Source organism: Pleuronectes platessa, chromosome 10 (assembly GCF_947347685.1).
Source record: "Pleuronectes platessa chromosome 10, fPlePla1.1, whole genome shotgun sequence".
NCBI classification, from domain to species: Eukaryota; Metazoa; Chordata; class Actinopteri; order Pleuronectiformes; family Pleuronectidae; genus Pleuronectes; species Pleuronectes platessa.
The window spans coordinates 6,239,241-6,253,270 of NC_070635.1; the positions used below are offsets into that span (position 1 = coordinate 6,239,241).

At 40.0% G+C, this 14,030-nt stretch overlaps 1 protein-coding gene across 2 annotated transcripts; it reads left to right on the top strand.

Annotated features, from left to right (window-relative positions):
- Positions 1-928: 928 nt before the first annotated feature.
- Positions 929-9,182, top strand: LOC128450148 (sialoadhesin). 2 transcript variants are annotated; one of them, XM_053433644.1, is made up of 8 exons: positions 929-995; positions 1,096-1,131; positions 1,718-2,005; positions 2,879-3,166; positions 7,437-7,703; positions 8,243-8,330; positions 8,427-8,487; positions 8,898-9,182. In XM_053433644.1, the coding sequence occupies exons 1-8, from the start codon at positions 947-949 to the stop codon at positions 9,093-9,095; spliced, it is 1,275 nt and encodes a 424-aa protein (XP_053289619.1). In that variant the 5' UTR covers positions 929-946; the 3' UTR covers positions 9,096-9,182. The 2 variants fall into 2 exon arrangements, with proteins under 2 accessions (XP_053289619.1, XP_053289620.1); XM_053433645.1 differs by lacking the exon at positions 1,718-2,005 and having other exon boundaries at positions 930-995.
- The last annotated feature ends 4,848 nt before the right edge of the window (positions 9,183-14,030 follow it).

The following is a 14,030-nucleotide window of genomic DNA, read 5'->3' on the forward strand; positions in this document are numbered from 1 at the left end:
TAGTAAGCAAATTGTTTTTACATCCCCTTTCAAAGTGTGAAAACATCCTTCTTCTTTGAGTCTCATTCTCGGAGTGAGGCTGTGTGTGACACACTGATACAAGTGGGTCCTCTGAGGTAAGAACAAGCTTCTATGGTTATTTATCTCCTCATGATGTTAATCTACTAGAGTAAAATATAGTGTTTCAGAAGTTTTATTTACAATGTATACACTGATTACAAACTGTATTTTTTGTGGATCAAACAAGCTGCTGTTTATTTTATTAAAATTTGAATCCATATCACTTAATAATAATTATTATTATTTTAAACCTTTTTTCCTCCATTCAGTTGAAATACTTTTTTCCTAATGAAAACTCAAACATCATTTTCAGATGTCTTAGTTCCTTGAAGACTGAGATGAACCCAAAGAGACAGATATGACTTTTTAAACAGTATATTTCAGACCAAAAAGTTCAAAAATTCGAATTTGATAAATACACTGTTATGTTTGTGTTCTGGGATTTCTTTGATTAAATGTGATTTGAACAATAGCTAATGTCAAATAAAATAAAAATAAAAAACAGAAAACAAACTTTATTTTAGTTATTAAAAGGAAAAAAGAAATTGAACTCTGGAATTAATAAAAATATGTGACCCAAATATTCCATTTAAAATAATTACATTTATTTTCTTTTAATAAATGACAAATTCTGCGTAGAGTTGAGGTGACTTTGAGTTTTCAAACCACAATTTCACAACAATCGTGATATGAGGAACAAAACAAAGATAACTCTAAATGTCAGTAAAATAAATGGAAAGAGGAAGAAGGAAATTCTGAGGCAAGTTGAAAAATAACTTTGATCACATGTTTTACAGTAAAAAGAAAAAGTTCTTTGATCTTATGATGTTTTTATCCACTTTTCAGTTTTTATTTGTTTCAGAATCCAGTTGTAGTCCCACATGAGATGGAGGCTCAGACAGTCACATGGTTGGTTTTAATGGCCCTAATAAAATGTAAGGATTTTATTTCACCACTTTGAAAACAAGGTTTAATATTTTTCCAACATTTGTTATAAAGATGAACTGACTTCTCCACTTGTGTTTTCACCGACAGATGTTTCTACAAATAAGCCTGGAAGTCCTGCTGAATGTATGTATAATAAAAATCTGAATATTAAAGTACATTTCAGAATACACAGAAAATTACAATTAGTGGACGAATGTATCCTTCCTGCACCAAGCCACATAGGCTCCTCTGGTTGGAAATATAATTAATAACGAAACGTACATGAAAAATGAACATTTGAACATAAACCAGTGACAAAAACTATAGAATCCCTCTTTGAGATAATTTTAGCAACGAAAATCTATCATAAAAGAATAAATAAATGACCAAAAACTAGATCTGAATGAAGTAAGATAGATAGAAGTATGTTTTCAGCTCCTGACTCAGTCTGCTGTATGTCCTCGTTCAGGCTGTTTCAGAGCTCAGGGCTCTTGTTTCAAAAGCTTTGTCCCCAAACGTTGTCTTAGTACAATAGATCATATCAGCTGTACTGATGAAGAGGAGTTTAGGAGCTTCAGGAGAGGAGCTCCCTTTACCACTGATTGTTGGATTTTTTGCATTGCAGAACTTTGACATTTGCAAGAAACCTATGTAACATAGACTAGAGGGAAGAAAAACAATAAAATCATAATGTTCCTTCTTTAAAGAAGATTCTGCTTCCTCTCTACAGACCCGCCCACTGAACCTAAACTGTCTATGAGGTCTGAGGTCACAGAAGGTCAGACCATCCCCATCAGCTGCACTGCTGAAAGTTTCCCACAGTCAACTCTCACCTTGATGAGGACCAACACAAATAATCAGGCTGAAATAATCACTGAAAATAATCTTAATTCACGACCCATCAACTCTCTCTCCCACACGTTTAATGTGACTTCATCCGACGCTGGCTGGTACGTCTGCCGTGCCAAGAACACTGAGGGCTCAAAGGACAGCAAGCAGCAGGAGTTGGTGGTGAAATGTGAGTGTTTCAGCTGCAGCACTTTTTTTCAATCAAACAGATCAAACCAAATCTTCCTTTAAAGAATCTATCTATAAAAAGTAGATTTTCTCATGTACCTTTCTATTTAACTATTACTTCTGACAGTTGAAACAATAGCACCTGAGAAATGAATGACCTAAAGTAAATATGTCTATTTGATTAAGAACTGTAGAGCTTAGAAAATATCAATAAACTACCAGACCCTATATAAAGCAATTTAATCTATAAATTATCAATAATAATGATCCAGTAATGTTACGTGGTGCCACTCTGCCACTTAATGAATACTCCTGATAAACTACTGTGCTGCTTGTTTAAATTATGAATTCAGGGCCTGTACTTGTAAAAGAATATTTTTGTACTGCGATATTTCTACTTTTACTTAAATCTCTGTTATTCTGCTTGAAGAATTACAAAGTATAAATCTGTTGATATGAAGCCTTGTGACTTTGAGTTGTAAGAGCTCTCGTGATATAATTCAACCAACAATAGTATACATTTTGTTGTAATGCAATTTATTGTTATCATCGGTTTGCATGTTATTGTGATCCCTTTTATTAATCAGTCCACTACCAACAAATCTACAATGAATTCAACCCTGATGAAATAAAAAAAAACATATTATGCAGGATCATTTTATATTATAAAGACCATTATATTAGGAACAGTGGTTAAATCTGACAGTTCTCTGTTTTCTATATTTTTGGTTACTGCAGACAGTCCCAACAATGTGACAGTTCAAGTCCATCCTGGTCTTGATGTGAAGGAAAATGTGTTGTTGACACTGACGGAAGAAAAACAATAAAATCATAATGTTCCTTCTTTAAAGAAGATTCTGCTTCCTCTCTACAGACCCGCCCACTGAACCTAAACTGTCTATGAGTTCTGAGGTCACAGAAGGTCAGACCATCACCATCACCTGCACTGCTGAAAGTTTCCCACAGTCAACTCTCACCTTGAAGAGGATCGACAAATATCATCAGACTTTAGAAGTCACTGAAAATAATCTTTATTCACGACCCATCAACTCTCTCTCTTACACGTTTACTGTGACTTCAGCCGACGCTGGCTGGTACTTCTGCCGTGCCCAGAACACTGAGGGCTCAAAGGACAGCAAGTGGAAGGAGTTGTTGGTGAAATGTGAGTGTTTCAGCTGCGGCTTTATTTTTCAACCAAACAGAACCAACCAAATTTTTCCTATAAAACATCTATCTATAAAAAAGCAGCTTTTCTCATGTACTTATATATTTAACTATTACATCTGACAGTTGAAAGAATAGCACCTGAAAATTAATATATTAGGAACAGTGGTTATATACAGAGGTGTAAAGTAACGAATTGTAATTTCTCACGTTACTGTAATTTAGCAGTTTTTTTGTGTACTTAGTAATTTTTTGAGTAGTTTTTCAAATGGGTAATTTTACTTTTACTTAAGTAGATTTTGACTGAAGTATCGCAGTTCGCTACATTGGAAATTACATCCGTTACTTAGTAAAAAACAAACATAGATCAAGGCGCAAGGCAATTCTCACTGCAGTGGTAGATGCTGCATAGAGTGGATGACGTTCCCTCACGTGCACGTTAAACATATGAAAACTGATCGTAAAGTTCACTGTTCACGAAAAATATGCATTACATGCACAACACTGCACAGGGAGCCACTCAGTGTTGCCAACTTAGGGACTTTGTTGCTAAATCTGGCGACTTTCCAAACCCTCATGGCGACTTTTTTTGTCAAAAGCTACTAGCGACAAATCTAGCGACTTTTTCTGGGGATATTGGAGACTTTCTGGTGTTTTGGAGACTGACGTGAAAGCACGTATCGTTCTGCAGTGACTGTCCTCAACGAGCAGCAGGTGCTGCCGTGAGCCCCTCCGCCGTCCCAACGCACTCACAGGCGGTCAGTCTCCCAGTAGCCTTGCGCAGCAGTCCAACCTGCATTCAGAGCAGAGAGGAGACCCACGCACCGCGTCCTCCAGACTGCAAATGAATCGATCATGCGCAAAGCCACCGCTGATCCTGTCCTGGCTTACAGAGCGGGATGTACGTGTCAATGTATCTTCATTGTCAGTGGAAAACATGAGTCATTGAGTTCAGTCTCTTCATCGATGCAGAGTCCACATCATGATGCAGCTAAGCATCGAGACATTTCCACACCTCTCGAGTGGAACGTGGTGAAACTGAACCCTTTCAGGGCCCTGAAAACTAAACCAACTAATGAAGAAAAAGAAAAATTGCTCTGCCAGAGTGTCTCTTTTGGACTATTTATTCCGGTCCCACGCCCGGATAAAGGAGGAGGGTTGGACGTAGAGCTAGCAGTTCCACCCCACATAAAAGCCTTTTGATTCAATTTGATATTGTTAACCTGTATAAACAATACAGGACAAAATTTATTTATGTATGTGGGTCTAGATAAATTAAAGCCATGAAGTTATTTTGAGAAGTGATGGCCTATTTCAATGGCAAGATAAAAAAATAAAAAAATAATCAACAGAAGAATCTGGAAGTGTATTGCATTCACTTTCTTATTTTTTGGGGCATTTATCTCGGAATTTCCGAGATAATTATCTCAGAAAAACTGAATTATTTTTTGTGAAGTGAATGTAATACGCTTCTGTGGAAGAAAGCTTATTTGTAGTTCTAAACATATGGGTGTTTTATTCTCACTTTCTTTACGTCCTACAGTGGCCATTACATTATGCAGATTAGGCGATGACGTCATTTAGCGACATCTAGCGACTTTTAGGACAGCCAATAGCTGCTTTCCTTACTGAGGAGTTGGCAACACTGGAGCCACTGCAAAGGGGCCGAAGAGCCGCATGCGGGTTGCCGACCCCTGGCTACGGCGAAAAAGCGATTTGTTTACTGATCTGCCGTTAAAGAGATGCGGACGTCCAAACACTAGTTCGGCTATAATATGAGTGCCCCCTCGCATTTCCCCCTCCGAGCCCCATCGGTGGGGCGCACCACACAGTTTGAGAATCACTGCGCTACATCGCGGAAATGTTACGGGCACCGAGCAGCGACATGGTGCAATCATTCGATTTAGAAGGAGAAGGAAAACAACGTTTTAACTAGACCTCAGATAATATGAACGTGTTCACCGTTTAAATTCATTATTTGTCATTAAGTTGCGTTCAGTTCAACGTTCTCCTAAAAATGAACGTGTTCAATGAACGCGTTCTTTTGAACTTGTTCATGAACAACACTGCCTGAAACTCAACACTGGCCTGCGAGCGACTCTTCAGCTGTGCTGCTGTTCACTGCAAATAGCCCGAATGAGCTCTACTCACGTTGAAAATCAGAAGCTGCTGAAACTCAACAAGAAGTTAGTAGACTAGTGCTCTAAAGGTGGAGCAAAGTTTAACCAAAAGTTGAAATATACAGTGGGACATCGGCATTATAACTTTTTATTTTAGCTGTCATGTGGTTCATGTCTTGACATGTCCTCCCAAAAGTTCTTAAATGTTGTGTTGACATGTTAAATGTTTAATGTTTGACATGTTTAATGCCATGGCACTTATATTTGTCAAGATTCTCCTTTAAATAAAAATAACAGTTTTTGGATTGGATTTATGACCCCTTGCTCTTTTTTGCACTGTATAAGAGCGGCCCCCATCAAGTTGTTGGAAGTAACTAAGTAACTTTTACTTAAAGTACATTTTAAATGAGCTACTTTTTACTTTTACTTGAGTACAATATTTCAGTACTTTTTACACCTCTGGTTAAATCTGACAGTTTTGTGTTTTCTATATTTTTTGGTTACTGCAGACAGTCCCAACAATGTGACAGTTCAAGTCAATCCTGGTCTTGATGTGAAGGAAAATGGGTTGTTGACACTGAGGAAAGAAAAACAATAAAATCATAATGTTCCTTCTTTAAAGAAGATTCTGCTTCCTCTCTACAGACCCGCCCACTGAACCTAAACTGTTCATGAGGTCTAATGTCACAGAAGGTCAGACCATCAGAGTCATCTGCACTGCTGAAAGTTTCCCACAGTCAACTCTCACCTTGATGAGGATCAACAAATATCATCAGTCTTTAATAATCACAGAAACTAATCTTAATTCACGACCCATCAACTCTCTCTACCACAAGTTTACTGTGACTTCAGTCGACGCTGGCTGGTACTTCTGCCGTGCCCAGAACACTGAGGGCTCAAAGGACAGCAAGCAGCAGGAGTTGGTGGTGAAATGTGAGTGTTTCAGCTGCGGCTTTTTTTCTCAACCAAAACAGATCAAACCAAGAAACTATCGATGCAGAAGTAAATTTTTCTCATGTATTTTGTCAGTGGTCCAGTTTTTTTAATTAATTATTTCTTCTGACAGTTAAAACAATTGCACCTGAGAAATTAAAGACCTAAATAACTTAAATCTCTTTCACCAGAGTAAAGTATAATTATGTTTAATTGAAGCCTTGTGACCTTAAGCAGTTATATTATAGTATAATTTGTGGTGTAATTTTATAATGCAGTGAATTCTTTTCAAAGGTTTGCATGTTATTGTGCTCCCTAGTCCACTATCTCCAAACTTACCTGATAACTTATTTAAGTAGCACTATTCAAAACAACATTACAAAGTGCTTCCTAAATAACAAAAATCACATCAAAATATGAATTATGAAAAAAAGCTTATTACAAAATTTATCTTGAGAATTGAGTTGACTTTGAGTCTTTTTTTTATTAGTAAGCTCTGCAGAGAATACACAACAAGCACGGGTGCTCATAGTGGAACTGCCCCAAAGTTCACAAAAGGCAGAATTTATACAAGGAGGCGTTTCATAAAACATAATATGAAAAAAATACATGAAATCATCATCTGTGTCTATCTGCTGTGTCCGTCCGCTGTAGAAGTTGGAAAAAAAACATCACAGAATTTTCTGTTACAAACATCTGACATAAAAGAATAAATAGAAGAATGAAAACTAGAAATACGTCAAATCAGAGAATGCAGTAAGATACAAGTATTAGTTTTAGTTTTAAGCTAGTCAGGGTGTTTCAGAGCCTCAGGGTTCTTGTTTCCAAAGCCCTTTTCCCCAACTTTGTCTTAGTACAAAATATTTGTTTATTATTTATTACATATCAAGTTGTTTATACTTCAAAATCTGTTTCAGCAAATTCAACAAATCATTCAAAATAACATTTATCAAACCTGGTAACAAAAATTTAAAGAAACCTAAAATCAGTGGCTGTTATCTGTTTCAATGAGAAATTGCTGAGAACTTTTTTTAAAGTTTCTCCAGGTGAATCTAAAGCCAGTCTGTTTTATCCTCCCTTTTAAAGTTTCCCATTCTTCTCAGTCTGGCTTTAAAGAGCAGTAATAACGTCACTTCACTTGTTGTGTTATTCATGTTTGATCTTTGATGATGTTCAGAAAATGACGTTGTCGTTTCCCCTGAATCTCCCGGCTAGTTTCTCCAAAACACACACACATCACGGAGTCGGCAGAGAAGCAGGAGCTTGACGGGAGGAGCTCTGTGATGCTGATCTGCTTCAGTCACAGCTTTCCCCCAGTCCAACACTACTCATGGTACAGGAAGAGTCAGGGAGAGGAACAGGATGAACTTGTGTCAGAGCATCAAAACCACATTGTTTACTCAAACCAGTCAGGAGTCTACTACTGCATCGCACAAAATGAAGTAGATCAAAGTTCGTCTGATCCCGTCCATCTGTTTGAACGTGAGTGAATTTCAAGGTCTTATAACTGTGTGTTTTAATGTTCAGGAGACATGTGGGAGGTTTATATCAGACTTGTTTTCTGGTTGTTCGTCCATCCGTATGTTTGTGAACGTGACATCTCAAGAAGGTCTTGAGGGAATTTCTTTAAACTTAAAAGAAAAAATGGTAAGTTTGATTCAGGGTTGAAATGATAATAATGTGGAGGTCAAAGGGCAAAGTTGTGTCCTCGCAAAGCTGTGAACTCACAAAGCATATTTTTGCCTTGTAAAAGCAATATCCACTTAACGCCATGAGGGATCCTTTCACATTTGGCACAAACACACAATTAGAGTCGAGGAGTAACTGATTTGATTTGGTAGCCAAAGGTCAAAGGTCAAAGGTCACAGTGGCCTCATCAGAATCTTGGTTTGGTGGAGGTAAACAACTGCAGAACAGTATTTCTACTTCAGTGTGAAATAAATCTCTGCACATGGAATAAAGTTGAAACTAATTCTCCATGTTCACAACTCAGTGTCTATATGATGCTCTCTCTCTTCTAGCCACAGGAGACTATCTGGAGAACCTGAGGTTCCTCGTTGTTGCTCTACTTCTCCTGATGATTATCAGTGTAATTGTCGTAAATTTAAGGTGAATGAATAAGAAGTGCATTTGATCAAATTAAATAAATACATTTCAGAGATGGTCTGGCTTGTTTCACCACATCATGTCCCTCTATGTTTTCAGATACTGGAGGAAATCTGTTCAACAAGGAACAACAAACACCAAATCCCCTTCTGGTTTTTCGGTAATGACACATTTGTTTCTATTTCCAACTTGTCTTAACACAATAGATTTTTAATATTATTTAACTACCAGTTTTTGAAACTTCAAAATCTATTTCTATATTGGAAATCATAGGAAACAGTGATTATGGAGAGTGTAGGTATAAGATTCAGGATATTTAAGACTCTGATCACTTCTGACCTGTTTATGACAGAGCTTCTTTTTCTCAAAACCACATTAAATGCTTTAAAACTACTAATTCTTCAAAATATGCTAAATTATGTCATAATTTCAATGATATGTAATCAAATGTGTTTTAATGGTGATATAACAAAGCCTCCGAAGTCCCCGAATGTGAGTCTTGTATGAACTTTATTGTGCATTACATCCAGAAATTGTAGCTTAAATAATCTACCTCCGCCTTCATCCTAGAATGAACCAGAGAGCCTGCAGGACTATGAAAACATTAGTAATGCAACTGCACGTGCACCAACATCTTCAAATCTGTTTGACGACCACACCAGTGAAGGTGAAGTGGAGCTGAACTTTCCACAGGTGAGATTCACAGCGACGCCCCGACGTCAGACGACCAACAGAGACTCCAGCAGCTCACACCAAGATGAGAGTTAATACTCTGACGTCAGGATTTGACCCGAGATGTTCTCGTCCTGCTTTTTACAGCTACCTCAGGCCTGAGGAAGTTTATATTCACAATAAGTCATCACAGAGAGTCTGAAGAGTTCATGTGTTAAGCAAAGTAGGTCGTAATCTTAAAACTAGTTAGCAAGAAGCAACAGAAGTTATAATACTGAGCTAAAATATAATATATAAATATTTGAAAGTGTTGATTAAAGGCTCTGGGGAAAAAAGTTAACTCTGTAAAATGTGAGGGAAAAACGGTTAAATCCCTCTTTAGCAACTTAAAATGTAAATAATGTGAGAGTAAAATGATTGTATTAGTAACTTTTTATATATTCTATATATAAATGACATGCAGTTAGATAAGAAATGCTGAGAATCACTGCTGAATGTATGTTTTTGTGCTTTCCAGTTTTGTGAACTTAATCTAAACCCCCACACCTGAAATGTAAATATCCTGTAGCTCAAAATAAAATGAAATATGTTGGAACAAGTGATGAACTTTAAAGTTTATTGAAATTATTGTTTAATTTGTGAACATGTCACAGCACAAAAGGGGTTTCTGAAGAATGCATGTACACACAAAATGCATTGCATCATGAAATGGACATTATCTTGTTTTGCATTTCTATTAAAGGCCATGTAAACATTAGATTTACTTGAATTAAGAAATAAGTAAAATAAAATCAAGGATATGACTTTATCCTGAACTTAAACTCTTGACTATCCAAAGTAAAAGTACAAATTCTGAGACATTAGGATATTATTAGATATGTTATTACATATCCATACAGGTGCATCAATGAGTAAGTATTTCAGTTGCCATGAAGCCAGGCCTGAAGCTGGAGGGCAGTACCCCCCGATCTAAATATGCAAATTTTAAGATGTTTGCAGATCAGCTATTGGTTAACAGTAGCTTCAAAACCATGTCAGTGGACAATAGCATCAATGACTTTCCATTGTGTTTGAGTTTGCATCATTTTGTATTTAAACTACAGAAATAAGTCCCAAATACATGCACAGTCACACTACATGCAAATGAGGAAAAATTGTCCTCTGCTTTTGACCCATCTGGAGAACACAGCAGGACACACAGAGAAGTGGGCAGCCATGCACAGCGCGCAGTGAGCAGATGTTGGGGGAGTAAGGTGCCTTGCTCAGGGGCACTTAGACAGTGGGGATAGGGAGGGTCCTCTTGGACTTTCGAACAGATCCAAGTGTTGTCCATCCACATAAGCTCTCAAAAAGAGAGAGAGAGAGAGATTTTTTTTTCACAAGCACTTTATTTACATTTTCTTCATTTTACAACACACTTGTTTGCAACATTATTCAAATAAAATAAACAAAAATGCTGCTGTTAAAAAAACTCAGTCTGTTAAAAAGTGTGGAAAGGACAGCTCATTGTTGGTGACGGTGCAGAGTATGTCATTAAAACACCAAATTCTTTTAAAAGACTCGAGATCAGATATCATCGTGTAAAAACCGAACTCGAGTCGGAGTCTGGCCCGGAGGTTTACCACCCACACCGCCGCCGCTTCCTGCCCGTTCCTGTTCTCTACCCGGTTTTTCCTACTAATGTAAATGGGCATCTTGGCCTCACCTGAGAGGTGGTTCAGGAGCTGCCACTTATCTTTAGCTGCTTTGTTGTAGGCAGCTCCCATGATAAAAACCTTCTCAGTAAAAGTGACGTTAAAATCACTAAAAACCGCAGTTAAAAGAGCGAAGAAACTTGTCAGTCTCTTGCACTCAGTAAAAACGTGATAAATAGTCTCACGCAGGTCGCAAAATGGACACTTGTTAAAAACGGTGGGATTAAGAATAGAAATAAAAGCGTTGGAAGCGACGGCGCCGTGTAAAATTCTCCACTGGAGGTCGCCTGTTCTTTTCTTGAGGGGAGGTTTGTATAAAATCCTCCACTGCGGGCAGGGTCCATGTTCACCCCACCTCCGTGACCACACAGTGGGGGGTCTGTTGCTCAGTCCGGTCTGGTGGATGCTTTTCACACAGTTTCTGTATATTGTCTCTTTGTCTATTTTGTGTATTGTCAGTTTGTGTGTGTTTATTTCAGTTAGTAGGGGGCCGGTCTTTTCTCCCAGGCCTGGGCTCAGGATAATTTCCGGGTAGGGGTCTGCAGCCTCTGGTGTGGTTTCCCCCCTCTGGTAGGCCCTCAGGAGGTCCTTTTCCTGGATGGAGAGCCTCTGGGTCCAGAGCTCCAGGATCCTCTGGGCCATCCGGGAAGACTGCAGCCCCAGCAGGGAGCCCAGGGCCTGGGTGTTGTTGAGTGCCGGCCCCACTGCATCCACCAGCTGCTGTAGGGTCACCGTTCCAGACCGGGTCAGCGCCGCCATAAGGCCGGGTGTTGTTGTGCCGCTGACGTCCAGTCTGGCTCCATTCACGATTGGTTCTCTCAACAACCAGTACAGAGAGGCTGCTTTTTGACACCTTTTTTTGTTAAAAAGGGCCCATGATTTAAAAACACCTTGATAAAAAGGAGGCAACCCACTTAATTTTAAGAATTTAGAATCTGTTAAAAACAGAGCATCATCCAACCCCAGGTTATTTGCACGCCTAAGGATGCTGCTGGCCACATCTCTCCACACCAGATCTGCTGGACCTGTGAGGTACTTTTTAATGAACTGGAGTCTAAAAGTTGCAGTCCGGCTGGCCAGGTGGACGAGGCCTTGTCCCCCCTCCTCCCTGGCTAAAAACAGCACCCCCTGTGGCACCCAGTGTAGACCCCCCCAGAAAAAATCCACCATTTTCTTTTGTACATTGGAAAGCAAGCCAGGGGGGGGTTCCACACACATTAGGTGGTGCCACAGTTGGGATGCCACAAGATTATTTAAAACCAGTACCCTCCCTCTAAGAGACATTTTTGGGAGCAGCCATTTCCATTTTAACAGTTTGTTTTCTATTTTTTCTGTTACGTTCTCCCAGTTCTTCTTATGTATGTCGTCGTTTCCTAAAAACACCCCGAGGTACTTTATGCCCTCCCTCTTCCATTTCAGGTTTTGGGGGAGAACTGGGAGACCGCCAGGCCACTCCCCGACCGCGAGGGCTTCGCTTTTTTTCCAATTGACCCTCGCGGCCGATGCCACGCTAAAATCATTTAAGATTTTGGCTAAAACATCTACATCCGTCTGGTCTTTAATAAAAACAATAAGATCGTCGGCGTAAGCTGATAAAATCATGTTGCCACTAAAACCACGATAAAACACACCTTGCATGCTGGATCTTATTCTGCGGAGGAGAGGTTCCAAGGAGAGTGCGTAGAGCATCCCCGACAGAGCACAGCCCTGCCTGACACCTCTACCTACCCTGAAAGGAGCACTCAGACTGCCGTTGATCTTTAACACGCTCTCAACGTCACTGTACAGCACCTTGATCTTAGCTATGAAGCCAGCGCTGAACCCAAACTTCCCCATTACTTTCCACAGGAAGCTGTGTTCAACGCGGTCAAAAGCTTTTTCTTGGTCTAGGGAAATCAAGCCTATATCTACATCTAATGAACTGGAGACATCCAAAAGGTCTCGAATGAGGTGGACATTGTCCACCATGGACCTGCCGGGCACGCAGTAGGTCTGGTCCCTGTGAATGACCTGCTCCAAAGCCTTCCCCAGCCTGGAGGCCAGTGCTTTGGACAGAAGTTTGTAATCCACACAGAGCAATGACACAGGGCGCCAGTTCTTGATGTCCTGCAGGTTACCTTTTTTTGGGAGCAGTGTGAGGACCGCCCTCCTGCAGGACACTGGCATGGAGCCAGCCGCCAGACACTCATTAAAAACCTGTAAAAGATCGTGCGATAAAATGCCCCAGTAAGCTTTATAAAACTCCGGTGTCAGTCCGTCAATGCCAGGAGCCCGCCGTCCCTGCATGCCCTGCAGGGCGGTCAGCAGCTCCTGCATCCGGAGGGGGGCAGCGAGCTGTGAGTTGGACTCTTCTGAGATCTGAGGTAGTTCTGTACAGAACTCCTCCCTGCCTGTGTGTTCTTCCTCAGAAGAGTACAGCGCTTGATAAAAACTCACAGCCCGCTCTCTGATCTGGCGTGGCTCCATCAGCTCTTCCCCTGTGTCTGAGAGCAGGGTGTGGATTACTCTCCTCTGCCCGTTCTTTTTCTCCAGACTGAAGAAGTAGCTAGTTGGAGCATCCATTTCACTGATGTTCAGGAACCGAGACCTGACTAACGCGCCCTGTACTTTACGTTCTAACAGGTCGGCTAAAGCCATTTTTTTTTCTTTGAGGTTTTCAATATAACCTCGATTTCCGGTGGACTCACTTAAATGTTCTAGTTCCACTATGTCGGTCTCTAGATCTTTCATAGATCGGGTGGCGTCTCTTGTGACATTGAGGGTGTGTTGTTGACACAATAGGCGTATTTGTGTCTTACCATGGTCCCACCACTGCCTAAGATTACTAAACTCGCCCTTCCTCTGTCTAAAAACACCCCAGAAATACATAAAAACATCTTTAAAACTCTTATCGAATGTTAAAACAGAATTAAAATGCCAATAGGCGCTCTTGGGTAAAACATTCCTGATAAAAACATGACATAAAAGCAGGGAATGATCACTAAAACCAGCCGGCATGATGGCGCAGCTTTTAAAAATGTTAAAATGATGTTTAAAACAATAAATCCTGTCTAACCTGGCTGAGGAGATCCTACTCTCTCTGATGTGGGACCAGGTGTACTGTCTGCAGTCTGGGTGCATCCTCCTCCACACGTCCACCATGCCGTGAGAGCGGACCAGCTGCTTTAAGGCGTGCTGAGAGGCTGGATGAGGCTCTGCGTGGTTGCGGTCTAAAATCGCATCTTCAGTGCAGTTAAAATCCTCACCCAAGAATAAAAAATCCTCCATGGCACAATCATTAATAACTTCACTTATTTTTTCTAAAAACGGCTTCCTCTCTGCACCGGTTGCTGGAGCA